The sequence below is a fragment of the Anopheles cruzii genome, chromosome 3, assembly GCF_943734635.1.
Source record: "Anopheles cruzii chromosome 3, idAnoCruzAS_RS32_06, whole genome shotgun sequence".
Lineage (NCBI taxonomy): Eukaryota > Metazoa > Arthropoda > Insecta > Diptera > Culicidae > Anopheles > Anopheles cruzii.
In genome coordinates, this window is record NC_069145.1 from 20,626,843 (window position 1) to 20,654,057 (window position 27,215).

The following is a 27,215-nucleotide window of genomic DNA, read 5'->3' on the forward strand; positions in this document are numbered from 1 at the left end:
ACTTTTTTATTTAGTATGGCCTTCCTGAACATCAATACACTTTTTTCCAACGAAACTCCAACTTATAACTTTGACGGTTTTCCAATACGATATCCGGTATTTTTTCTACAATTTCATGTGGTGTGTTTGTTTTTTGACGTTTTTGACGTGGATCGTCTTGAAGGCTTGTACGACCACGTTTAAACTAAGAAGTCCCTCTTTTAATGTAATAATTGAAGGCGAAGGCTCCTGATATACTTTCAACATTCATTCATAAATTTCCTTTGCTTTGAGACCTTCCAGAAATTAATATTCAATCACTTTGACTTAATTTTTGACACGTCGATACTAAATGAAATGAAACTTTACATAGGTTCATATGAAGAGTGTAACAAACAATAAATTAGGCTCGTAGCAGTGCCCTCTGTCCATACGAACGTATTGAACACACTAGTAGTACCCGCGGGGGCTCGTAATTTCTCATCAATCAACTTAACTCTTTCGTGACGACGATGAGAAGCCGACTAATCCTTCGCACCCGGCAGGCGGTTGGATACCGAGCCGCCCGCGATATGATAGCACCGCCGGACCCAACGGACCCAGCAACCGCGGCAATGTGGCGGGCACTGTAGGCGCACACGACCGAGACCCGCGATTGCGTGTGCCCTCGCTCTCTCTCTCTCTCTCTCTCCGAGCCTGACGCTGTGGCGTGTGTTCTTTCGCATCTTGAGCCAATCTTCGTCACACACTTTTAGAATGGCCACTCGCGGACCGCTTCAGTACGATTCCGGCAGCCAGCGAAGAAGCATCGGGCGCACGTGTCGATCGCGTAGGGCCTCCCCCCATCAATCCGCTGTCTGTGATTGTGTGTGTGTGTGGCTACGCAGTTTTTGGTTCCCCTTGTGTGCGAAAGAGAGAGAACTAGTCGCGATCACCGGGCCAAGATCCTCGAGGCGCCGGCCGAGATTCCCGCGATCCTCGATCGCGATCGGCAGTCATCGAACGGACGGCCTACCGTACGCATCATCGTTCGTGGTGGTTTCTCTTTCGGTGTGTGTGTGTGTGCGCGAGTAGACGTGTCGCGTTTTCCGGCAGTTCCGCAGTTTTTGGACGACGGTAAATAAACGGGACCAAAAGCGAACCGAACGGCCCCAAAAATTATTTGCACGCCCCGCGAGAGTGAGTGAGTTGAGGTTAGTGAGTTGACCCGCGCGGCGCGGCTTGTCGACTATCATCAGCTACGCGGGCTTTGCGTGGTATTTTGGTTATCGCACCGAATCCGGCCCGGGAGGCTCTTGATTTCGCGGACCTCATCGCGGAGTGACCTCTGGCGATACAATTAGGTTGTTTTCGGGGTGGCGATTCTTCCATTTCATTTTGGGGGCCTTTTTGTAATCCGCAAAAAATGCTGTGGTCACGGATCGGATGCGCCATTTCGAGCTGCGTGTTTTCGGCGGCCGTGCATCGTGTGGCGCTTCGCGCATACATTAACCACGCAGCCCAGCCCGGTCCCGATGAACGGTCCCGCTCGGTGGAAATGAACAAAAAGCCCAATATGGAGACGGCGGGTTGTGGCGATAATTTTGGCCACCAGCCCACTGGTGGGACCGCTTAGTTGTGGTGTTGGGATGGAAGAATCTCCACATCAGCGATAAATCGGCGCTACGAAGCATTGTCAGGTCTAATATGACGGGTTCCCGTTCGAACGAAAGAACCGTGTTGCCCAACAGCACGGTTGTTGTGGCTGTGACTTAGTTCCCGGGGAAGCGGTGACTAAATCGGCATTCAGGAGGTGATTGAACGGTGGCCCTGCACCGCGGACACCCGACGTTTGTTTGCCAGGTTTGCTGATACAGCGCCCACCCGGTTACGCGCTCCGGTTACGATTCCTAGGTTGTGGGGTGCGGTCGCTGACCCAGGCCCTCCCCACTGGTGTGACATCACCACCTGCGACCCCCTGAAAGGACACTAAATGGGCGCCTTTCTTCACGTGCACCGGCCGCCACCCGTCCAATGGTCGTCAGATGGCGTCATTCCGTCGTCGTCGTCGTCTCGACTCTGTTTTTTCGGGCAGCTGTGCAAATGATCGAGAGACGGTGGCGTCTGTGAAAATGGTCGCACCATCGTGCTTCATGCGTTAGTTTCCAAATGTTCAAGGTCAACCCCCCGGCCCGGCGCAGGGCGGCTTATGTTTCAATTCGGTGGTGGTGGTGTTGATCGTGCCTTCCGATTGGATGATAATGAGTTCTAAACACAAGGGTGAGCCCATGCGATTCTTCCGTGTTTGTTTGTGTCCGACAAACACACTGATGCCCCCCCCTCCCCCCCTCGGCCATCGCACGATCGCTGGTATGTTTTCGCGATCGCGTGCCTCCACGTGCTAACCTCCAGACACTCCAACCGCACGCCACACAGCTTAGACCGTGACGATCACTTTCCCTCGCTGGAGGCGCCGGTCTCCGTAGGTCAGTGGATCGGATCAAGCTGCGCGATAAGCTTGCCGAGAGATAGCCCCTGATCGGACCCTGCCTGAGCCACACAACGCTCCATGATCCTGTACGGTGCGATCCCAATTTTCTGCAAACGTATCGAGTCCCTTTTCGCGAATGTCCAAGTTTTTACTAAATGTTTACAATTTCCAGAATGAAGTTTCACGTTTCAAAAGTCAAGAAATCGGTAGTTTAAACTCCAAACACTAGATGGATCAGTATCGCGGGTAGCACTAGTTGATCTGAACGATCCGCCTCCGATCTCTCGGGATAGCTCTGGTCCGGGAGCGGAGGCTCCACTTCTCCACGCTGACCCGATTTGGGCTAAATATAGACCGGGCACCACCACCACCGGTCTAACCACTTCTCCAGAATTCCTGGGGCCGAACATGCCGCTTAATCCATCCCATAATTTGCTGCCCACTTTCTGCGGCCAGCTCGGCACGTAACACGGCACATCTTACACAGCCGCGGTCCAACCCGGACCGTGGAGTCCGGACCCCCCGGAGCAATCCCCGGAGTGCTATGACCCACCGAGGGGCAAACGCGAGGCACGCCGCTTTCTATACACGTTCACGTTACGCGAAGAGAAGCTGACCTTGACTTTGAGACGGCATGCTGTAAGTGCGTACACTTGCACCGCCCCTTGTTATCTGGCGGGTGAAGTGGCGCGGCTACACGGCAAAGATGCGATTCACGCAATCGTCGGACAAGGTTCAGGTCCGTTGGCCCACGAAAGGCCCCCTCCCGGGTCTGTGCTGTTAACAAGTTTTGGGCTTTCATGTTGCTGTAGCTCGCTACGAGTCGGTCGGTCTCATGTTCCAGCGAACATTAGCCGCGCAGAAGCCGAGACGCCGGCGCCTCCGCCAGCCACGGCGTGATTGAAATGCATAAAACGGTTTCGCTAACGACACGAACTGATGAAATTCCGATGGTTCCGGGCCGGCAAGTGTCGCTGCCGGGAATGTGTATTGGATGTTGGGTTGGGTTGGTTGATTCTGCGCAGACCTGAATGGCGGCCGGTCGTTCCAGATCGTTGGTCCACGATCGCACGCCCCATGAGCAAGTGACTCACTTCGCATGCTGATGGCTGGCCACGTGTGTAGCAAGTTACCGTGGCCAGTTTTCCAAAAATCCCCACCAAATCACGGCCACCCGTTGGCTGACCTGGGGAGCACTGGGTACTGAAGAGAAACCGGGCCGACGGTGGGTGTTAATGAGCAGAAACTAAGGCGTCCGGCGAGTGGACGGACCACAAGTTGTGCCGCAAGTTGTGAGTCGCATTGGGGACCGGTTTCGTCGATGATTCACGCTGACGGCGCCACCTTTGTGGATTTGGATTTTGGGACCATTTTAGGGGATTAAGTCTTTACTTTTTGGGGCTACGTTGCGGTCGAAAGTAGTATGCAAAGATGCAGTTTTCGGGGAGTTGCGGTGCGATTCCAAGATTTCAACCGAACCGGGGAACTCATGATGGTCCGCATAATCGGGCCCACCGGAAGGCCCATTACTGCGACATAAAACTGCCGCGACTGCGTCAAAGAGGCGACCGTCCGTGACGCTGACGAATGGCATGAAATTCCCCAAACAGGGCCGGCGGTACAACGACTGGAGTGCAAATATCTCTTCGTTCCCTCGCTCTCCCGCCAAATCTGTTACCTTTGGTGATTGTGATAAGATAAGGGAACGAGCCCCAAAAATCGAAGCGTAACCACGTGGAAGAAGAAGGTTGCAGAAAGCAAAAGGTAGACACAGCCGGCAGCAGCGGGCCATCAGTCAGAGGGTGTCAGGGTGCGGGAATCAAAAGTCCAGTTTCCACTGCTCAGTGCTGGTGACCGACGATAAGCGCCCGAAACGGGATGAAGTAATCGCAGCCCCCCGGCACCGGTGTGACTAAACGCACGGAACGTATTGTCTCGTGACCGGGAAGCTTCTCTGTGGCCGACAGTAGAGAACGTGAGGCGTGATAAATTAGCTGACAACCTGAGGACACCTGCAGATTCGCTGGAGTTGATTTCCACACCAAGCTTGGGCGCCATGACGCGTTAGTCACCTTTTTGGGGGTAGTTGAGTCCGGTCAAAACACGAATTTATCATCTTCGTTTGTCATCGAACGAATTCGGACCGAGTGGTTATCAGTTATGTTTTCGGCGAAAACCACGTCGCAATCACGCGTCGCGATCGACACCGGACACTACCCACGTGTTCAATTCAATGCGGAACACGCCTATCGCTGCGAGTGTTTAGTATTTATGGGTCAAACATGGGTTAATGGCAAGGCGATGAAGCATTTTTCCTAATAATTAACAATAAATTATAATAATCCTGTGATCCTCTTGATCCTGTCACAGATGCCGCCACAAAACTCGATCGAGTTGACGACCAAACCGGACGCGGATGGCGCCAACGGTAAGCTGCTGCCTGCAGCCGACACCACCGCCACCAATGGCACGGCCACCGTGAAGGGTGACGAGCCGCCCCCAACGACGACCCTGATCGTACCGCCGGACGGTGGCTGGGGCTGGCTCGTCATGGTGGCGTCCTTCTTCTGTAACGTCGTCGTCGACGGGATCGTCATGAACGTGGGCAGCTTCCTCGGTCCGATTCGGCACGAGTTTGGCGTGAGCGAAGCGGAAGTGGCCCTCGTGAGTTCACTGCTGAGTGGCTTCTACCTGCTGACCGGCCCGTTCGTTAGCGCCCTGGCCAACCGGTGGGGCTTCCGGATCGTCACGATCATCGGTGCGCTGGTGGCCGCGTTCGGGTTCTTCATCTCCCAGTACGCCACCAGCGTATTGTACCTGTACGTGACGTTCGGATTCATCGGAGGCGTCGGCTTCTGCTTCATCTACGTCCCGTCCGTCATCACGGTGGGCTACTATTTCGAGAAGTGGCGCGCCGTAGCGACCGGAATCGCCCTGTGTGGGTCCGGTGTCGGCACGTTTATCTTTGCGCCGCTGAACGCGATGCTTATCGAGTCGCTCGGTTGGCGCGGTGCGTTGGCCGCTCAGGCTGGCATCGTCCTGTCGTGCATCGCGTTCGGGGCTATCTTCCGACCGATCCAGCCGACCGAGGTGACCGTTACGAAGGACGAGGATACACCGGCCGAGAAGGGCATCCGGTTGGGTGAGGGGCTGCCGGTGGTGTACACCAGGCCACTGCCCGAGGGCCGCTACGCCTACTCGATGCCAAACAGTTCGCACAACACGTGGATGGGAGCGAACCCGAACTATCAGTACCCGACGGCGGCCGAGATCTTCCGCCAGGGGAGTGGCCACAACCTGGACCGACGGCCTTCGCACACCTCCGGCCAGCTGGTTAGCCACAACCTGCAGAGCACGACGAAGAAGCTGGAGAAGATCCAGAAGCGGCTCGCCGGCCAGATGACGCCGGATGATACGATCCACGCGCACGGATTCGCCACGGCCCACCACGAGCTGAACCCCGTCGGGGAGGCGGACGAGGAGGAGACGGAGAATGGCACGCTGCTGGCGGTGCCGGCCGAGCAGGCCACCATTACCGTGACGACGGCCTCGGCCCGCCGCCACACCGTTTCCGGTCGCCGGCCAAACGAGGCGGCTGGCTCCCGGCATGGATCCCGCCGAACACTCAACGACGGGGCCCGGCCGATGTATCGGGATGACATCTTCTTCACCGGCTCGCTGGCCCGCATCCCGCAGTACCGCTCGCAGACCTCGCTCGGGTACCACATGTCCGTAACCCATTTGCCCACGAAGGCCGACGTCGAGGAGGAGGTGGAGGAGCAGTGCATGATGTGCCCAGAAGCGGTTCGCCGAACGCTCGCCACGATGCTCGACATGTCGCTGCTCAAGTCGCCCTCCTTCATGATGCTCGCCTTCAGTGGGTTCCTCACGATGATGGGCTTTTTCGTGCCGTTCCTCTACGTGCGGCAGCGGGCCGTGGCCGGCGGGATGCCGGAGGACGTGTCCACCTTCATTGTGTCCGCCATCGGTAGGTAGATCCCACTTCCCACTGGAGTATGTGCTGATCCGTCCCGTCTTTCCCGGGTCTTTGCAGGTATCTCCAATACAATCGCTAGGGTCGTCTGCGGACTGCTGACTTCGTTCAAAAACGTTAACGCGCTCCACCTCAACAATGTGGCCATTACGCTCGGCGGCATTGCGACGATGGTGAGCGGTATCTACGTCACCGAAGCGTTCCAGTTTACCTACGCCGGCGTTTTCGGGATCGCCATCGGTAAGCTCGTAGAACACGGGGGTCAGGGTGTGTGGACCATCAATTGATCGATTGATTTCCCATGCAGCATGCTTCTCGGCGTTGCGTTCCATTCTGGTGGTCGATCTGATGGGACTGGAGAAGCTGACCAACGCCTTCGGAATACTGTGCCTGTTCCAGGGCATTGCCGCCTTCCTGGGGGCTCCCATTGCAGGTAGGAAGTTTGGAACTTTGGGTCTGCGACTGACTGGAACTTGAGCTCATGTGCTGTCTTTCCGTTTTAGGATATTTCACCGAGCTGACCGGGTCGTACAATGCTTCGTTCTACATCTGTGGTGCTCTCATTACACTGTCTGCCGTACTCTGCTACCCGCTGAGCGCCGTCAATCGGTGGGAGAAGCAGCGAGCCGCCAAAATGGACTCCCAGAAAGTTTAGGGGAGCAGCACAGCACCTCGAATGGGGTCTGTGGCAGCTGGATCACCTTGAAGACCCCCCAAACCACGCTGGTAGTTCTACATTTAATTTTGCTTTCCTTTAAATTTATGAAGGCGCCTCGAAGCAAAGGGCCGTCAGCCAGATAGCTTTTACACACGTGTAGCTTTGCTCAAAGGAACGTTTTGCTGCTGCTATGTACTGTTCCGAGCGCCTAATAAGTAGAACGAATGGGCATCGAGTGTCTTCGAAGGACCAACTTTAACGTTAAGCACGTAGCAAGTAAGCTTATTATTGTGGAAATTATGATTTATTTGTTTGTCGAATCCTCGAACTTTTGGCTACAACTTGCCGGAGGATTACTAGCCCTACAACGTAACCGTCGAATACGCAATACGCAGACTGAAACGTCCCTCCTCAAGGTCTATCTCACTGGCAACACTGGATTCGTACTGGAAAGACTAAAGTACTATAAAGAAACACTAGAATAACACCGCACTTAGCAGTTCCTCCCTTTGCCATATCGAAAGCCAGACTTACGAAACGAAAGACAGCCATTTGGCCTTTGGTACCTCACACAAAAAAGAAACCGTTGACACAACATCCTTTTTTGATTAGCCGCCTCGACGCTAGAGAAAAGGATGAAAGTTGCAACGAAGAGAGCAATGTTAGGAATTGAGGTTAAAATAATTTGAGCAACAATTAGCCCCCCAAAAAGAGGAAGAAGCAAAAAACAATAAGAGAATAAATTATCTGTGATATCAGCATATATATATTAAACACTTTTTTAAGCATATGTTGTTGATATTAGCAAACGTTCTGCAGTCTCCTTCCGGAAGGAGGACTGGTTCCGGCTTTACACCCAAAACAAGGCGCACCAATAGACCAATAGACCAAGAAAGGACATAAAACTGAACCGCGAAACACTAAACGATAATCTAAGAAATAAATACTAGTTAAGACTTTTGTGCCTATTTTCAAAACATTGTTTTGTTTCTATTTTCTACACTACTGTTCTTTTTTAATTCAACTTAATTTAAAAAATAATTTTTTTTAACCACTTAAAAAATTCCAGTCGACTCTCCGTGCAACGCCCGTTGCATACATTCAGGAGCTACTGGCTCAAGATGGCTGCGTGCTGGAGACTCAACTATTTTGAAATGAAAGCACCGTGTATTAACGGTGGCAACAAGTTAGTAACCGAACAATCGTATCCCATTCTATTGGTGGCTCTCTGCCCGATCCGATCCGTGTGACGGAATTTCGCCCCGACCGAGGCGCCATTGCGCAGGTCCTTTACCAGGCGGGCTCTCGCTCGTGCTCTCTCTCTCTTTCCGTGGATTGTGGATGAAGCTTGGATTGTAGTTGAATTTTTGCGGAACGTTATCGATTGTCTCCCGAATCGCGTGCCTGCGAGAGTGTGTTCTTTTACGGTGGAGCTATCGACGAGCACTCGCCAGTTGTGATCCGTGCCGAGGTTGTGCTTTTCCACTGGGAGGTCGCTATCGAGCAGGGAAATCGACAGCTTTCGATTCCACGTCCGAAATACAGTAAACCCAACGCTAGTGTTCACTAAATTCGAGCGTCGAGTCCTTGCGGGAATCGGTTCCGTTGTCGAACGACTCAGTTGGTGTAGTGGTGACGGAAGCCAGAATTGGGAAATTCCCACACAGGGCCGTGTGCTCGTCGGCGGAGGACTCTACGGTGTCGGGATACGAGAGTTATGTCATTCATAAACGCAAAGTGCTTCTAGCCTGTGACAAGGGGCTTATTAGTAGTGCCGCCGTGCCGTGCGCTCCGTGCTGCGAGTAAATCGATGTCCTTGTAGAGGTGGGCTCTCGTACCGTGTGTAGGTGGGCTCTCGCGTACGTCAAGCGCTAAAGAGTACGCCAACAGCTTGCACAGAAGAAAAGCGTTTCGAGTGCGTCGTCAGTCGAAGAAAAGTGGCACCGAGTGATTAGGTCGAACGGTCCGTTTTAGCAGGTCAAGCTTCGGCGTGGAAAGCGTGGTAAAGCGTTATCGATCAGCTTGACAGGGAGTGCTCAGAGAGCAGGAAGCGCACAATGCAACCTTTTTCGAACGACTACGGTGGAGGCTATGGAGGCAACGGCTACGACCAGCAGCAGCAGCAGCCCGGACAGGAAATCCCTATGTATCCGCAAGGTGGTACCGCTCGGCCGATGGTGGACCCGGAGGCGATGGGAGAAGTTGACCCCAATCAGTAAGCCCGAGTTTTGTGGCCTCACCTTCCGCAGCTTACGGTAGCTTTTTCCGGCGTCCCGTTTTAGGTACCCGCAGGCAAAGGAATCGACGCACAAGATTCGCGGCAAATCGGACATCCTGGAGATGGTGTTCGGGTCGGTCGACCAGGAGTTGCTTCCCGTGAAGACGTTTTACTTCTTCTTCTACTCGGCTTTCGGTTCGCTGTTTCCGCTGATGGGAGTCTACTTCAAGCAGATGGGTATGAATCCGGGCCAGTGCGGGTTGCTCATCGGCACGCGGCCCTTCGTGGAGTTCCTGTCTGCCCCGTTCTGGGGCAGCTATGCGGATCGGTAAGTGGCAGGTGACAGAGATCTTGTTCCGTGATCCACAACTGATCTCGCCTCTCGATTCAGCTGCAAAAAAGGAAAAATGCTGCTACTGGCTTCTCTCGCGGCGTGGATTATCTTTACCTTGCCGTTGGGCTTCATTCAACCGCCGGCGACCAGTTGTATTGAGCGGAAGAATGCGACTGATTTCGAGCTCCGCACGCCACAAGTGCCGCGCATACTGAAGCGGTCCATCGACGAGAGCATCGAACTGGAGATGGAACTGGCCTGTGCGAATGGGAGCGAAAATCCGTACTCCAGGTGAGTCTAGCCACAGGGTACGATCCTTGGCGATCCTGGGGACTCACACTGCGATTCTGGTACAATCCTTAGGGACAAACGAGCGGCACGACCGGTCGCGGCGGCCGGAGTATCGCCCCTCGGCGTCAGTTACGCGAACAACTTTAACGAGAAGCTCCACAGAGACTGGGTGTCGCCATTGTTTTCATCGATCGTCTATCGCACGGCGGTAAGTTTCCACGTAGAAGTTCCGCTGCTAGCCAGCGCAGAATCCTTCTAATCCATGAAGAATGGCCGGATGGATTGAATAGCGTGAGATGAGAAGGTTCTTCTCACTATGCATCCCAGCTCAGTTTGCACAGTAGTGCCTCTATTCTAAGTCTGTTTATTCTCTTTCATACGCCACGCTTTCAATGGCCAGGATATCCAAAAAGCGTTCTTCTTGTTGCTGCTCCTGGTCATCATAGGAGAGTTCTTCAGTGCCCCGGCCATAACGTTGGCTGATTCCGCCGTTATCACCATTCTGGGTGAGGATGCGGATCGCTACGGACATCAGCGGATGTTCGGCTCACTCGGATGGGGACTGGCCATGTTCTTTGTCGGCATCGCACTCGACCACTCGACCGCCTTTCCCGACCACCCGTGCGGTCCAGAGAAGCAGGAGAAGAACTACACCATCTGCTTCGCAACTTTCTCGGTGCTGATGGGCGCGGCCCTTATTTCGGCCACACAAATCCATTTCAAGTATGACTACTCGGTAAGTGCTGCGGCGATTGGATAACGGCTCTGGACATCTTCGTATCTCACGGTTTGACACTCTTGTCTCCACAGGAACAACAGGAGCAGCCCCAAGCCGAGAAAGTTCCCCAAGAGATGACACACGAAGAGCAGATGCAAGACCAGCTGGCCCAGCAGCTGCAACTGCCATCGTTGGCAGCCACCGGTGGAGGAATGGCTAGCGCAGCACCACCACCGGCGGCTCTTGGTGCCCAGGTGCGCCCGTTTGTCTATTAGTTCCCCTGTACCAGTAGTCCTTAACTTTTAACTCCTCGCCCTAACAGACGAAAATGTTCGCCCAAACAACGCGCGAAATGCCCGAATGGGTCACGGTGTTGAAACAGTTCAAAAACCTGAAGTGTGCCTCTTTCCTGTTCGTCGCCTGGTTCATGGGCTTTGGCATCGGACTGATCTTCACGTTCCTGTTCTGGCACCTGCAAGACTACGGTGGCTCGCCGACCCTCTTCGGGGTGGCCTCGGTCATCAATCACATCTCGGAAATCTTTGCCTACTTTTTCAGCTTCCGTCTGATCACCCAAATCGGCCACGTCAAGGTACTGGTTCGCGGTCCGACACGACGCAGAGGTTGAAGACTAATCTATTGCGCTCCGTTTCGCAGGTGCTCTGCCTCGGGCTGGTCGGTAACATTCTTCGGTTCCTGTATATCTCTTACCTGAAAAACCCCTGGTGGGTCCTGCCGTTTGAGTTCATGCAAGGTACCACTCCGAGCAGAGACCGTAAACCGGGACTTTAGCCCATCAATCTGACCACTTTATTTGCTATTTGCTACTCCCCAAAAACCAGGAATCACTCACGCAGCGGTATGGGCGGCCTGCTGTTCCTACATCGCGCACAATACGCCGCAGCATCTGCGATCTTCGGCTCAAGGTATGATCGGCGTGCAACGGCAAGCATCGTGAAGCGGTGTGATCGAATCCACGTTTCTCCTGGTTTTGCAGGTGTCCTGCAAGGACTTCACCACGGGCTGGGCAGAGGCTGTGGGGCCGTTATCGGGGGCATGTTCGTGACGTACTTCGGCACCACGGCCACCTTCCGCGGGTACGGCATCATCTGCATTCTCGTGCTGGCTGCGTTCGTGTTCATCAACTTCTACCGCAAGGACGAAGGTTTCATCTCCGAGATTCCGACGACCGAGGATCCACATCAGGTGGCGGAAGAGACGGCTCACCTGGCTCCACACGGCGTACCGAGCAATCCGATACCGCGGGCCCTCTCCAGCACCCGGCTGAATGAGATCGGTCAGCAGAACGTCGACAATGGGTATGGTACCTACCAAACTACCGGTGGCGCTCTGGACGTTCCCGGTGGAGCTCCGAAAAACCCCTTTGGGGCCCCGCAGGGTACTAACGTGTACGGTGGAAACCAGTACTAAACAGCATACCAGCTGCCCGATGGAGACAGTGAGGCCGCTGAATATCAAACGGGTGGCAGTGTCGACGTCTGCCAAGACGAAGGAACAATTTCCGATCAAGAACCTAAACAAAAAAAACAAAAACCGTGTAAATGAGCTCAATTGCATCCCATTCAGCCATTCCGGTCCAAGAGCAGAGCAGGACGTTACGCGCTTCGCACTAGCATCGTCCGCGACCGTTAGGCTTACGGAGACATAATCTTGGTCGTGGGTCGGTTGCTGGCAGCGAATCATTAGAGGTATTCTGGGGACGACAGATCCGTCGTAATGCGCCTCGTATCTCACTCGTTTACTCGATCCTACCCATCGATCACCGACATCGACAGGTGTTGTAGTGTTGTTTAAGTTTAAGCTAGCTTGTCACTCTAGGTCCAGAGCTCCTCCTGAAAACGATCAGCAATCATTACGGCCCTACGCGGTTTTCCTATCTCAGCGTTTTAACCTAAAACCCCTTTACTATCTTATCGCCACCTTGCTGGCCGGGCACTTACCACTAGAGAGACACTAGAGGCGTTCAAGCATAACTCTACCTGTCAGCGTCTTTCTCTTCGTTGGTTGTTTTTGACCGTTGGAACTATATTACTAGAGCGCCCGCTTTCCAGACTGTTACTTAGGAGCTACATTTATCGTATCGCCCACTTTAGAGTCTATCAGAAAAACACGAATCGATCGATGGATCGTGATCGTGCTTTAGCTACGAGCAACAGTACTACTTAGATAAAGTCCGGCAGCGAATCTAGAGTGTTGAATTGGAACAGGACTACACGGTCCCTTGCGGCAGGGAACCGACGGTGGCAATTTAGCGTTTAGGTAACTGTAACTATGACGTTGTGGTTGTACGTGGGCTCTCTCTCTGTGTGTGTGTCTCTCTGTACCCAATCTATGTTCGTCTGTGTCGGTGTGTCTGTACGTGTACTCCCCCCAACAAGTGTTGAACGTATAAGGCTAAGTAACATCCTAACGATCGATCGATCGATTGAACAACTCGCTGCGAACGGAACGCGATACGTTAACGGGCCAACTGTGTTGCACCTTAGTTTAGTTAATTTACTTGCCACCGAAGTCAAACGAAACGAACCGAAAAAACCCATCCCACGCGGCACAACGAATAGTATCTTTAAGTTCGGGACCACCTTTCAGGGGAGGTTTCGGTCGTATTAACAGTCGCAGTTCCTCGTTGATCCCTGTAGCAGTAGTTAGCTCCGTTCCCAACAAGTGGGTAGCGCTCGAGTTGCGCCTGTTTAAGTTCCGCGATTTGCCTTTTCGTATGGAAGCTCGAAAGCAGCAACGCAACGCGATAGTAGCAAACATAACCGAACAATCTGATAGAACAGAATGGCAGTGGAAATTTACAAAATACACACGTACGCAAAAGCTTTATTAACTCTAGTCGAGAGACATCAGCAGCGCATATCAGTTTTCAACCTTACTACTTGAAAAGTATTTTATTCAGAGGAGACTATATTTAGAGCAACACGTTTGAAATCGGAGTTGATGGAACAAAATGTGGTGTGCGATTTGCGTAACCGCGTTGAATAATGATACCGGTTGCGGGCGTTACGCGCGGCGGAAGCCATTTGGTGGCTCCTACGAATTCAATCACATTGCCCATACCCAGAAAGAGAGAGAGAAAGAGAGTATTTACTAAAGATTACAAAGTATGTACACATTATAAGAAGGAAAACTTGCACTCACTATGAAGGGAAGAAATGTTATTATTTTCCAGTTTAGATTAGTTGTTTATGCTTTGAGCATTGAACCCAGAATTACGAGATACGTTAATGCGATAGATTTCGGTATTTCCAGTCGATAGCTTTATTTAGATTATTTCAACCGCGGAAAGTATTATACTCGTTTACCAGGTGTTAGGATTGATTCTCTAGTTCTGTGTGTGTTGCGAACCACACCGTAAATCGAATTCCTGAATATACCTACAAATAATGATAACAACATCTACCGAAACTAATAATAACGATGCTGGTATTAAACTGAAAAGTTCAGAAAAATCAAGAATCAGACAAACTAAATGAACATAACCGTTGGCCCGATAGCGGAAGCCCATGATCAATGTACAGCACTTACTATTATTATGATTATGATTGTAGAATTAAGTGTAAGAACAAACCATACACACCCACAACGGTATCGTAAGAATTGCACCGCTAAACAAGCAAAACAACAATAATATGCTGTAAAGATTATTAAACAACAATCTCACCAACATCATGGGCAAATAAAAACAAACGTTAACTAAAACGTAAGCGCCCCTTCGTTGATAAACTGCGGAACTGAAATCGCCGATCGAGCGCCGATCCTAACGGCTAATTATAATCATTAACGTATTTTCCGCGCGCTCTGGTACCCTCATTTATAATTTTGCTGTATTTTCGCATTTTCGTTACAAAAGTTCGTTACAAACCTTGGCGTCGCGTCGCTTTGTGCTGTCAGAGTAACGGAACTGGTGCTATAGACGCTTCCCAACTCACAGCCTGGCAGTTGCGCCCGCAGCTGTCTACGCACAGTGGGGAATTTGTATGTTAAAGGTGGACATATTTGTTTTTAGGACTTTTTTCAACGATTTTGTTTTCTTTGCATGTGTTTTGAATAAATTCCACTTTTTTTACTTGAAGCGTTCAAGTATAATAAATAACCTTTTTTTCGTTATTTTAAGGGTTTTAAACGCCTGAGCTATGCAATTTGAATGACACTAAAATCTTTTAATGCACAATGGGGTTATGCCCTGGGTTATGCAATCTGCATTGCACCAAAATGTTTCAATGCAAAATGTAAACATTTAATTAGTTCATTACCGTTGCAGAACTGTGCTAACGATCGCGTTAAAGTAGCTGATAAAAGTTGGTTTGAAAGAGCCATTTTTTCACTTAATCCAAAAATTGATTGGTCATAGTTAAGTTATCTATTTTAGGCTAATATAACTAAAACCCTCAGTTTCTTTGTTGACTGAAGTTGAATTATGACCACCATTTTCGTACAGTGCAACGGTGTGCGCTGTGCTGTCAGTTGTTGGCGCTGCTGTCTCTCTCCTTCGTGTTCGGGATTTTCGTAGGTTGACTCGGAAGTCAGGTTTAGGTTCGCAGTATCAAAGTTAGGTTCAAAAATCGGTCGATTTAATAAAAACAAGTAGAGCAGCCAGAAAACAAAAAATATTTTGACGTTTCGTGTTTAAAGTATGAGGTTTGAAGCTTCAAGCTTGTTGTGTTTGTTGTGACCAAGGCGCAGTTCGTGACGAATCGAGCGACTCATCGTGAAAGTTTCGTAACTGGCGTGCGTGCGTGCGTTTGGTGATATTCTCTGTCCACCCACGCCAACGTACCCGCACGGCTAGTGTGTGCCTAATACGTGCTAATGTAGGAGAGTTGTTGCTGTTGCTGCTGCTGCACTCGGCGTGTGCTGCTGCTGATGATGATGTCGGCAAACAACATTCAACCGACCGTCGTTTGAATGGCCGGGACGTGGAAAACCTCAAGGACGAGCACCCAGTGAGGAGGGAATCGTACGTTGTGTCGCAGGCCGATATCACATGCAGATTTTCCCCGCGTAACCTCGCCGCCAGTGATGTTGAAAGTGAGAGGCAGCAAGTGTCGAAAGAAGAACTGCTAATCCAAAGGCCACCACTCGATAAAGGATTGACTAGCCTGTCGTAGACGACAGCGTAACAACAACCCGCAGCGCAGAGTGAAGAAATCAGTGAATCATTGTGACTGATTACGCAGTCGGTGACCGTCGCTGCTGAAGCGCGAGGACGCTTCCAGAATATTACGTAGCCCCCCGGAAATCACGGGCGGAACAACTAGAACGTAGCAGCAGGACCCAGCACCAGCGCCAGGATGGGTGGACTAATGGCGGTTGGGTCCATCTTGTCGATGATAACGCTGACCCCGTTCTTTTTGGTCGTGTTTACCATCGTGTTTATGGCATCGATCGGGAAATCGTTCGGTGTCCGGCGTCTGTACGTGAGCCTGCTGGTGAAAATCTTCGAGGTGAGTCTTGCCACGTTTAAGACCGCATAAGGATATGCGTTACGAAACCCTGCCAACGCGTCTGCCATCTCGCCCGGCGGGCGGCAGTCTGCGCCCAGCGTGGGAGGATGTGTCTGGAAGGAAAATCGATAACCTCGTTTGTCTGCAAACTCGTCCGCCGTGTCTAGAGGAATCTTCTTCCGATCGATAAATCTCCACTGCATGCCCCTAGAAGCCATCTAAATACCGAAGCACAAGCCCCGTTGGATAAGCGTTTAATGATCACGCAATTAATTCAGTGGCAGAACCGAGAGTGAAGCGCACTTGACAGCCCATTCCGACCGTCGGGGTTTTTATTCTTATTTTAGTCGCGTTTTTGCTCGGGAAAAAAGGTCACGTACCGGAGCGAACGAGAGTTGGGTGGAAGGATAGGTGGAAGGTGGCCCGGAAAGGGTTTATCCATCAATCCGTCGGTCGGCGTTTGATTCCATAATCGATAAGCGTACCATCATTACTGCGCCTCGCACCATGTGCGACGGTCAGCAGGTTTTCGGTTTATGTTACTGTTTTTTTTTGCTTTATACAGACGCAACAAAATTCAGTAGCGGGTGCACTATAGGCCTCACAGTCGCACTAAAATGTCCACAAAACACCCTGCCACGCCAAACTGAGCTACTCCTTTTTATGCGATCTACTACGGATCGATCACGGCCACTAGTGGCCACGGTGTAAATTTCTTCAAAGTTGCTATTCAACCATAATTTAGACTATTTCTGCAACCTGCTGGCCGGCCTGCAAACACAACTACAGTTACGGCACTACCGGAGGCTTATTGGCACCGCCGAACGCGCATATTGCTAAATCATCATTATGCCTTATCAAATTCGTTGTTGAGCCCACCGTTGCGTTGTTGTTTTGTGCCGGCCATCGTTCTGCCCCAATCGGGTCGCCACTTTTCGGCGTCATGGCGCTCAAACGCGCGCATTTTTTGGGGTGGGCTTGTTGTCGAGGACCGCCCTTTAACTTGCTAATGAAGTTCAATCACGGTCTGGTGCTGCGGTGACTATGTCCGCGGCCACCTTTTAGGCGTTTGTGTGTTCAGAAGCATCAGAAAGAAGCGCGTAAATCGTTGGTCACCGCAACACACGGCCATCGTACCTGCAGACACTACTCGAGCAGGATACTACCGACTCCGTTTGTTATCATTATTTAACGAAACAGGAAGTCACTAATGCTGGCGTTGTTTAAGACCAGACGATAAAGGAGGTCGCAGAAAGCTGCGGCTGTAGCTACAGTGTACCTGATCGAGTTTCCATTGAGCTCCTGCAACACCTCTGGCACACTGCGACCAACATCCCGTTGAAATGCTTCCGCAGGAAACAACGTTCCACGTTAATCTCTCCACAACACGTGCACGTGAAAGCGGTTCTGGTGCACTAGAGTTCTACCGGCCTGGGTCTATTATCTACATTGCTTGACCGTGAAATAAAATAATCAACTGTAACCACGCGCACATACGCTCCTCGTGGCCGGCGCGTTGTGCGTGCGGGTTTCCTTGCGGTGTCCACACAGCGCACACGCCACCGATGGACGGCGGTCAAGGACGCGTCGGCTCCGTCGTTCATTCGTTCAGATTTCTCCACAGCACTGCACTTCCAGTGTACTTTATTTGCAGGGACGCCAGTGTATTAAGGACAAAGGCGGAGACCCCCGGCCTTACTGCGGTGCCACACAGATAATGCTCCGAATGCGGCCGGATGATTGATACGATGCAACAAGCATCAGCTGAGCTGGTTAGCATCGAGACACCCAAGCTGCTTTAGTGATACGCGAATTCTACGAATTCGCATCGAGTGGTCGAGCCCCCCGTGTGTTTACAGCCGTAGCCAGTGAACCGAGAAAATCGGATGATCTGGTTGGTGGCTCATCGCTCCGAACTCTGAAGGTTGTAAACACAGTTTCTACACGGGGCGCGCGACACGGTTCGATTCGAGGCATGGACGGCGCTGTGTGGGGTGCATTTCCATTCCGAAACTCTCGTCGTTCGATGGCCATTTACCCGGTTGCAATGTGCGACCTTCTCGGCCGCGGAGTGGCGCACGGTGACGGTCAACGTAGTGTGTGCCGCAAAGGCCACGTGCCACTTGACTTGTCGTTTGCTGGCGCTTTGCTGCAAAATTCATGCATCGTTACGTAGTAGAGTTGCGCCATAAGGTTGCATTATTTTTAGGTTATGTTTGTCCAACACCCCGGGGTGTCACCTGGTGGGTCACCAGCTGGGGCTTGCCGCAAAGCTCCGTTGCGGTTTTTGGGTCGCCATTGTTGTGTGGCCATTATCTGTATCGGGTGCTTATCTTCGCACCCTGTGGGGTGTACGCAAAATTCGACTCGTCTTCCAGCAGGACCGCGGCGCTGAAGTGGGGAGGGCTTCTATCCACCCGGTGGGTGTTATGTCAACTGCGCGTCTAATTTTTTTAGATGCACTTTATTGGTCCCCAGCGGCGGCGGCGGTGGCAGCAACCCTTTGGACCCAATCGGCCGGGTGGCTTTTGCGTGGTACATTATTTTCTGTTTCTTGAACCGACGGGAACTGTTAGTTAATCAACGGTCTGTGGCACGATAAGATAGCTAAATGGATAACGCTATTCGAACTTTCGCCAGCCGACCTGTTTGCCGTTGTTCGTTATCGTCCTCGGTTTGCATTAAAGAAAAGGGTCCCCTACGCCCTGATAAAGAGCGTCCCGGCCACGATTAATCGGAATTTTATTATGCCACACATGAAGCGGAACGCGAACGCTCAAATTTATAGTAACGTACCTAATGTTGGTTGATGATTAGACGTTTTCGGTTGCGATAATAATCAATTGCGATAGCAGAAACTAATCTAAAGTCCCGGAAACCCGGGAAAGCTTCTCGAACACCTACGCGCGTGGTATGGACGGTGGGCAACAATTTCGTCGTTGCCCGTCGCGTTCGCAAGTACCGGGTAGTTTACCTACCAATTACTTTATTTATTCGCTCGATTACCATCCCGATGCGCAATCAGCCTCAGCAACCGAACCGGCGCCGCACACTCCACTCAAGTGCAACGACTACCCCTCGATTTCGGACGAATCAATCTCAGCAGAGTGGCACTGACAAGAGCCTAAGGCTGGAAACCGTATGAGAAAAACTCACGCAGATGACTAGATCTGGTTGCGATGCGGTTGCCGGTTAATCGGAAAGCATTGAAAATTCGAACCAATTGCTTCACGAATAGATGAAGATGTTTTTGCTGCAGAATGTCGCCGACGCGTTGGCCGCTTTTCCTAGTGAGCAATCCGGCACACCCTCCATTTTCTTTGTCACAAAGTGCATCCAAGATATAGTCACGTGTGTGTGCGTTGGAAACATTGAGAGCATACGGCGACATCACTCACTCGAAGAGAACAAAGCAATCGGTCTGTAGAGATAAAAATGGATCGTATCCATGAAAACAGCACATTGACCCAAGATGATCGATACTTACTTAAATTGAAAAGTGTTACAAAGATTTCTTCTTAAAATTATTTTCTTGAAAATAGCACTCAATCTGTCGAATGTTTATCCGGTTTTCGATGATTCTCGAGAAAAGGAACGAGAGCCTGTTAATGAGCTTCGTGCGTTTCGTCATGCCAACACCAAAAGGCACCATGAGTCGACGTTTTCATGATCGTAGAACATTGCGGCCAGCAACCAGTTCGAGAGTAACCTTCATCGCGCGCGAACAAATCTAATGCCAGTGCGAAGGAGCAACGCATGTTTTTCGGTCAACCGTTCGGTGGAACACCATGACCCAAACGACCGATTACGTACACGACGGGGGAGAAAAAGTCTCGCCACCATGATTCTAGCGTTGTGCAAGTTTTTTTACTAGATAATGTCTTTAACATTCAGAAGACACGATCGATGAACTGCGTAAAATGATCTACGTAGAAACGTGGGATGTTAACTCGCAAAAAGTTACTAATTAACATTAACCGCTTTTTGTAAATCATATTTTTAATGCTTCTTTATGTCATAACATGAAAAAAATGTAACACACAGTAGGTCTTGATTCCGTAGAAACTTCATCGAAAATACTTTCGCGTCCCGGAAAGTAGCCCATTTGATCATAGCAACCTAGGTGACATTAAAATGAACGCTGTCAGATCCAGAGATTCTCTTCAAAGCATTCGCCATTATCTATATATATAAAAATGGTTGTTTGTCTGTCTGTCTGTCTGTACCGCATTTTCTCCAAAACTATTGAACCAATCCGCGTGAAATTTTGCACAGCGCAGTTTTGTGACCCCGGATTGTGAATAGGAAAGTTTCACCCTCCCACACCTCCGGGAAGGGGGGGCTCCCATACAAACGTAACATAAAAATTCACCATCGGCAAGTAAAGCCGATCGGATACATCACCGGGAAGCCCGATCGTCCGAGGCGAAGGAGTAACGGGAAGCTAGGAGGGAAGCCGATCGCGTACGTCACCGGGAAGCCCGATCATTTGGAACAGAGGAGTAAAGGGAGGCGGGAAGGGAAACTGAACAACTACGTCACCGGGAAGCCCGATCGTCTGAAAAGTAGGAGTAACGGGAAGCGAAAAGGGAAGCTGATCGGATACGTCACCAAGAAGTCCTCTGAAACGCCTCCCTATCGAGAAATAAGGATGAAATGAGGCGCAGCGACGCGCGCCGGGAAATGCTAGTTCTTAATAAAATTATTAAAGAATAAAAAATATTAGACTCATAAACCTTTTTCATACCATCTCTTTGTAGTTCGGTCGCCAGAACATTGAAAACGTGCGGCAACAGCAGTACGCGAACATAACACAATCGGAACCAGAAGAGGAACCCACCACCACTGGCAGCAGTAGTACGGACGCAGGCGACAGCACCGGGAAAGTGAATGGAAACATTCCTAATGGTAGCAACAACGCGGCCAACCACGGCACGCGGCTAGCGAACGGGGGCGACGCACCGCACATCGTGAACGGTGGCAATTCAGTCATTAGCCGGGCGGAATCGCTTATCCTTTCGCCGGAAGTAATCGATGATCCGCGCAGTAAAAGCACGGAACCGAACGGTGACGGTGTCCACCACCAGCGCCACCCCCCGCAGTCCGGGAGCGATGGCGAGGAAGGAGAACACGAAACCGGCGAGGTGGACTCGGAAGGCGAAGGACACGAGGCGGCAGGATTCAAGCTGTCGAACTGCCTCGACTACGTAACGTCCGGCATGGAGGCCATCATCGAGGACGACGTTACGAGCCGCTTCCTGGCGGAGGAGCTGAAAAACTGGAACCTTTTGACGCGCACCAATCGCCATTACGAGTTCATCAGCTGGCGGTTGACGGTCATCTGGATGATCGGCTTCCTGATACGCTACTTCGTGCTGATGCCGATGCGGGTGTTAATCTGTTTCATTGGGGTAAGTTGAGGCGAACCGGAAGCCGGCGGAACCGACACTATCGACTCGACGCGACTCTTCGTCGGCAAAAATCGATGTTCTTGTTCGATGGAAACGTCCCCGAGGATCCTTAGGGCGGTTCTATCAACATCGACAAAAGCGAATCGGAGCAAGGATGTGGTACTAATTGGTTCAACCTTTTCCTCTTGTACGATGGGATGGTCTTCTTTCTCTCCCTCTCCTTTCTCCACCTTGAAAATGTTAAAAATCGGGAACGCGACCCAATTAAAATCGACGCTCCGCCGGGAAGGTGGTGTACTGTGTCATTGGTTTTGCGATCGTGGGCATGATTCCGATGTACGGGCCGCGCCGGCTGTTGAACGACATCGTGTTTAAGCACACGTTCCGTATGATCACCCGGTCGATCTCCGGCGTCGTGCGGTTCCACAACACGCAGTACAAACCGAGGAACTGCGGCTTTTGTGTGGCCAACCATACGACCCCGATTGACATTGCGATTCTGTCGACGGATTGCACCTACTCGCTGGTGAGCCTTCAATATCCGGAGTTCCCACCCTGTACAGAACGGAGTTCTCTTGAGCATCCGTTTTCCCGTGTCGTCCACTATTTCACGTTGGGCCATATGTGGGATGTGTCCCTCTGGTGCCATCAACTCCATTATACTGTATATATTTTCCATTCGATTCGAGCTCTTCATTACCCGAATGGTCCATACATCGATCCATCGCAACGCAGGAAGGAATCCATCATCGATTAGCGAACCGCCTGTCCCTGCCTGCTGGCCGGTTCATTTTTCTTCTGCTTCTCATCCGACAGCGTGTGCATGTTGTGCATTCGTGGCGCATGTTTTAACCCACCCGAAGGGTAACGCCAGACTACTACTTATTTATTGCTAACTTCGAGGCTCCGAGTCCCTCAGGCAGCAGCGAACCTGCTATTGGAAGCAAGCGGCTCGCAACGGTTGCGGCGTACTGGAGCGGGTCTTATCAACTCAACTTTCGTTTGCTTCTGCCTTCTAAGCACATTTTTACACGATAAGATGGACCGAAGATTACTGATAGCCGGCTCGGTGTCGTAATCGTGTTTAATCAGTAACGATGGCAACGGACGGTGCTCCTGTACGCCCACTGCGGTCAGGTCGTACTGCTCAACGGGAGATTTACGGAGCTGTGTTGCTAGCTCTGTACGGAGTCTGTAGTCTAGCCGTCTGGAGATGGCTTAGCGTGGTCAATGACGTTGACTTAGAAAGCTGAAGCTTCTCCTTTAGCGTACCTCAGGCGCTGATAGTCAGCAGACGCACCTGCTAATGGATTAAGATAGCTAATAATCCCTATGTCGTCACACGCGTGAATTGTGGTCTTTTGCGTTTTGATAGTGGCACGTTAAAATCTCATCAGTGCACGTGTGAGGCTCGAACTAATGCGAAGCTGATGATCACGAACGTTACACGTTTTCAATTCATACATTTCCGGCCAGAGTTCGGTTTGATAAGCGTTGATAATGATTTAATTCTGACGCACAGAGCAGGGTACAGTCCTGTGTTTAGAATAACTGCCTAAAATAGTTTGAGGTCTTTCATTCAAAAAAAAATTCTATATCAGTGTTGAAGAAAATCATCAATCCTAGCCTAAATTATCAGTTCTTCTAGACCATGTGATCATCAAATGATCCTCAAAGACGTAGGATTGGATTCCCAGACGTTGTAATGTTTTTTTTTCTAATTAGTAGTGTTTGTGCAACCAGATCTCTGCAGATTGCATTTTGTCGGTCAATCAACATCGCATACCTTACCCATCTGTCTTTGTCCCGTTTCGACAACATTCTGCTATCGAAGACCATACCATCGAAGGAGTGAATGATAAAAGGGAAAAAAACTGTACATGTCCTACATCGGGAAGGACGCGCCACCCTCTCGATTGTAAATAGACACCACACCACACACCACATTCCTTCTCTCACACACGAACCGTTTCATCATTTCACCGTGTTACACACAGGTCATTTGGTTGACGCTATGCACCGCCGTGGTCGGCTGCATACCGGAAGGGTCCATCAAGCGCACAATGGTCCGGACGGTGCTGATACAGTGTTTTGGCTTCCTCTCGAGCGCATTATCATCCGTCGTCAACTATCATAACATAGAAAATCGCCCATTGAATGGCATCTGCGTGGCAAACCATACCAGTCCGATCGATGTGTTAATGTTAATGTGTGACAATTGCTACTCGCTGGTAAGTGCCCCGGTGAGAAGGAGCGATCACCAAGCGGGTTCGCTTTTCTGCCGCCAGCGATGTCTGTGTGCCTCGCCGACCCTCGCTGGTAATCAGTCATATTAATATCTTGTTTTTCTGTACACGCGTGCGACCAGATCGGCCAACGACACGGAGGATTTCTGGGAGTGCTCCAACGAGCACTGGCCCGTGCATCTCCCCACATATGGTTCGAGCGGGCCGAGGCTAAAGATCGCATGTTTGTCGCGAAGAGGTAAGCCAATCCCCGTCGACAGCTTCTGATCCACTCACTCACGGCGATCGTTTGCTTTTCCAGGCTAAAGGAGCACGTCTCGGATCCGATCAATCCACCGATCTTGATCTTCCCCGAGGGAACCTGCATCAACAATACGTCGGTGATGCAGTTCAAAAAGGGCAGCTTCGAAGTCGGTGGTGTCATCTACCCAGTGGCTATCAAGTGAGTCTCTCCTCATCCGGAGAGTCCCGATTAGGGCGGAAACTAACTCCCCCGTTTCTTGTTCGCCCGTTCAGATACGATCCGCGCTTTGGTGACGCTTTCTGGAACAGCTCGCGCTTCTCGATGATGCAGTACCTGTTCCTGATGATGACCTCTTGGGCAATCGTGTGCGACGTTTGGTATCTGCCTCCGATGTACCGCGAGGAGGGCGAATCGGCGATCGATTTCGCGAACCGCGTCAAGAGCGTGATCGCCAAGCAGGGCGGCCTGGTCGATCTCGTGTGGGACGGCCAGCTGAAGCGCATGAAGCCAAAGAAGGAGTGGAAAGAGAAGCAGCAGGAGAAGTTCAGCAAACTGCTCAAGGGAGAATGACCGTCGGCCTAGCACCGGGCATCATCCGGTCACCGGGGGCGCGCTGCCTCCAGTGATCGGGCCGGTAGTTCGGCTGCAGCCGCTGCTACGATGCTACGGCTGCAGAATGTTGTGACAAAAGAACGACGGGTGGGCAGCCCGTAAACAGTCTCCGAGCCACCGATCAACGCCGGTGGGGGCGCGAACGTCGTCATCCCCTGGAAAACCTTATAGCCTCTGGAAGCTTCCACCACTTCACAGCACCAATGCAACGGCAACTAACAGAGGCACACTAATATAACAGAACTATCAATACGGAACTACGCTTAAAGACGGTTTATGGGGTGCTGGGTGCTTGCGAGAGTGTGATATTGGTTCGCTTCGTTTTTGCTCATCGTTTTCATGTACTTTTCCAAAACAAACAATGTTTTCTTTTGCTTCGTTTGCATGCATTTTTCATAGTTCTCTTCTTTCTCTTGTCCTGGTTTTTGGTGTTAAATTTGATACGCGTTTTGGTAACATTAGGCCTTTCCCCCCCATTTCAGTTAAAGTTGTAGTGTGAACCATTTAGAATGATAAGTTTTCCTCCTCGGAACGCTGTGTTCACTATTGTTTAAGGGTTGAGCATTTGTGAAAAACTACAACGCATCGCTTTGCGTTACCCCTGTAAAAAACAGTAGAGCACGTAGAGTGCCGATCGTTTGATCGTTTCCATTTTATCCCCATTTATAGGTGTAGTATTTTGAGTGTGGCATGCATTTTTCTTCTTCGTACTACTTCGTTTCCGATTCTGTTCTTCGACTTGCAAGCGAAGCGAGTGTGTGTTGTACAGTAAAAGGCTAAGAGGAGCAGCTTATAGATAGGGCATCGTGTACAAGATCAGTTCAGCGCGCCAAAGACACCGAGCAGAACGTAAGACAAGAAGTGGCACACTGGAATGGCACAACAGACAATGTGTATTTCATAAGACTGAAGCGAAAGCGATGATGACGCGGAAAGTGAGACGCTGATTGTAAAATAAGGCCGGCACCGACAAGAATTCAGATGCGGTGCCGTGGGCCTGATCCTTTGTTGTGTGCACTGAAGGCTGTACAGGAATGTTACCGGTTATTACTATATCATACTATATACAATCACCATCTAATCAAATCTGCGGATGAACAAATACGGAATAATGTCAAAACTTACCCGAGGAACTCTTCGATAATGATGAGCTACGTTAAAGTTATTGCCAAAGAGCTGGCAAAGAAAACACAACCAATGGCGCAATATGTCTGTCGAAATGGAAGCTATGGAACAATACAATTAGCCAAACACTTACACTGCTCACATAACGGTCCCGCACAATCGGTCTCCATGCAGGAATCGATGCGGTTCTAACACTGGAAGCATCTAGAGCGTTCGTGCCACGAATGCGCCTTCCCTGCCTTTCTACCCGTGTATCGTGCATAACCGTTCTTCAATGGTGCCAATCCCGTGAGCCAAAGCGGCAAAAGAAAGAAGCTAGAGGACAAGTGAGAGTGTGGGTGGGTGTAGAAATAAGCGCTCTTGATCCATCTTCAATTCCTATGTACAGAGTGTGTGACAACGCTGGGCTAATAGTAACGTAGTGTAAGGGTAACGCAAAGATTTCTACATTTACCTGCGCCAGAACGCCGCCTAACGGCAGGGATTTGGCTCCAGTCAAGAGACAAACAAAAATCAAACTATAAATGTATTAAATTACCAATTACCAATAGAGAGAGGTATCAGCACCAGCACACCGACGGATAGAAGAAATAGTCAATAACCAAAAAACACATGAAACGAAATAAACTAAACGACAGATCCAAACAGTAACAATAGTAACAATTACCAAATACAGTTAATATGCACGCGCACGTGCAAGGGATAAAAATGCCAGACAATTTTACTATACTGTTTGTGTGTGTGTGTACAGGACGACGGTGAGAAAGCAGAAGGCAGCTAATTCCCGACCACAATCCCATATTGTACAGCATCGCGCACGCCGCAATAGCTAACGCGCAGCGTAGCGGTAGTTAATCCACAGTTTGTGACCGGCCGCAACTGCGACATTGTTCAGTGTTTAGGAACTAGAGCAGAGAACCAGTAACACATGCACATGTTTTCTTATCCGATCCCAACAGACAAGCTGAAGAACGATGGTTTCGTAGAAGAACACCACGCAGCGGAAGGGAGCTACTGGTATCTGGGTGGATAGTAGGACATTTATATAGATATGGGCACAATGGGAAAACGCTAATACTAATGTCAATGATATTTATGATAATATGTAGTACGCATGTCATTTAACAAACATGGCTAGGGATCGAAAGAGGTGCACCGGCGTATTTCCGCACTGGAAAAGAGATGGAAAAGTGTAAATGTGAATAAACAGGCGTCAGGAACCATTCTTTTTCCTCTTTTGTTAAAAACTGCAGTCCGATGTGTTGCTTGTGGCATTGAAAGAAAGGCTATTCTTGTGTCGTAAATGGGCAACTTTTTCAGGTTTTGTACAACTTGTACACTTGAATTCTTCTGTAATCTAGAATGATCTTTGAACCGGCCTTACCTGATTCGAACAAGTTATCGCCAGCGCCCGGAGATTTCTGTCCCACAGGGTTACTTGTAG

At 50.6% G+C, this 27,215-nt stretch overlaps 3 protein-coding genes across 5 annotated transcripts; all 3 read left to right on the top strand.

Moving 5' to 3' along the window:
• Nucleotides 1-783: 783 nt before the first annotated feature.
• LOC128274109 (monocarboxylate transporter 3) lies at nucleotides 784-8,021 on the top strand. Of its 2 annotated transcripts, none has more exons than XM_053012196.1 (5): nucleotides 784-1,172; nucleotides 4,820-6,437; nucleotides 6,504-6,683; nucleotides 6,751-6,876; nucleotides 6,947-8,021. In XM_053012196.1, exons 2-5 carry the CDS (start codon nucleotides 4,820-4,822, stop codon nucleotides 7,096-7,098), a joined length of 2,076 nt encoding a protein of 691 aa, XP_052868156.1. In that variant the 5' UTR covers nucleotides 784-1,172; the 3' UTR covers nucleotides 7,099-8,021. The 2 variants fall into 2 exon arrangements, with proteins under 2 accessions (XP_052868156.1, XP_052868157.1); XM_053012197.1 differs by having other exon boundaries at nucleotides 784-1,095.
• A 1,137-nt stretch (nucleotides 8,022-9,158) lies between these two features.
• On the top strand, nucleotides 9,159-14,357 carry LOC128274108 (major facilitator superfamily domain-containing protein 6). Its single transcript, XM_053012195.1, has 10 exons — nucleotides 9,159-9,316; nucleotides 9,384-9,647; nucleotides 9,711-9,944; nucleotides 10,017-10,152; nucleotides 10,345-10,680; nucleotides 10,755-10,916; nucleotides 10,985-11,254; nucleotides 11,320-11,416; nucleotides 11,505-11,588; nucleotides 11,660-14,357. Exons 1-10 carry the CDS (start codon nucleotides 9,159-9,161, stop codon nucleotides 12,091-12,093), a joined length of 2,175 nt encoding a protein of 724 aa, XP_052868155.1. The 3' UTR covers nucleotides 12,094-14,357.
• Nucleotides 14,358-15,753: 1,396 nt separating this feature from the next.
• On the top strand, nucleotides 15,754-26,977 carry LOC128274680 (glycerol-3-phosphate acyltransferase 3). Of its 2 annotated transcripts, none has more exons than XM_053012949.1 (6): nucleotides 15,754-16,133; nucleotides 20,894-21,544; nucleotides 21,834-22,070; nucleotides 23,913-24,028; nucleotides 24,092-24,232; nucleotides 24,307-26,977. In XM_053012949.1, the coding sequence occupies exons 1-6, from the start codon at nucleotides 15,981-15,983 to the stop codon at nucleotides 24,602-24,604; spliced, it is 1,596 nt and encodes a 531-aa protein (XP_052868909.1). In that variant the 5' UTR covers nucleotides 15,754-15,980; the 3' UTR covers nucleotides 24,605-26,977. The 2 variants fall into 2 exon arrangements, with proteins under 2 accessions (XP_052868909.1, XP_052868910.1); XM_053012950.1 differs by lacking the exon at nucleotides 21,834-22,070 and adding an exon at nucleotides 23,542-23,775 and having other exon boundaries at nucleotides 16,031-16,133.
• Nucleotides 26,978-27,215: the final 238 nt, after the last annotated feature.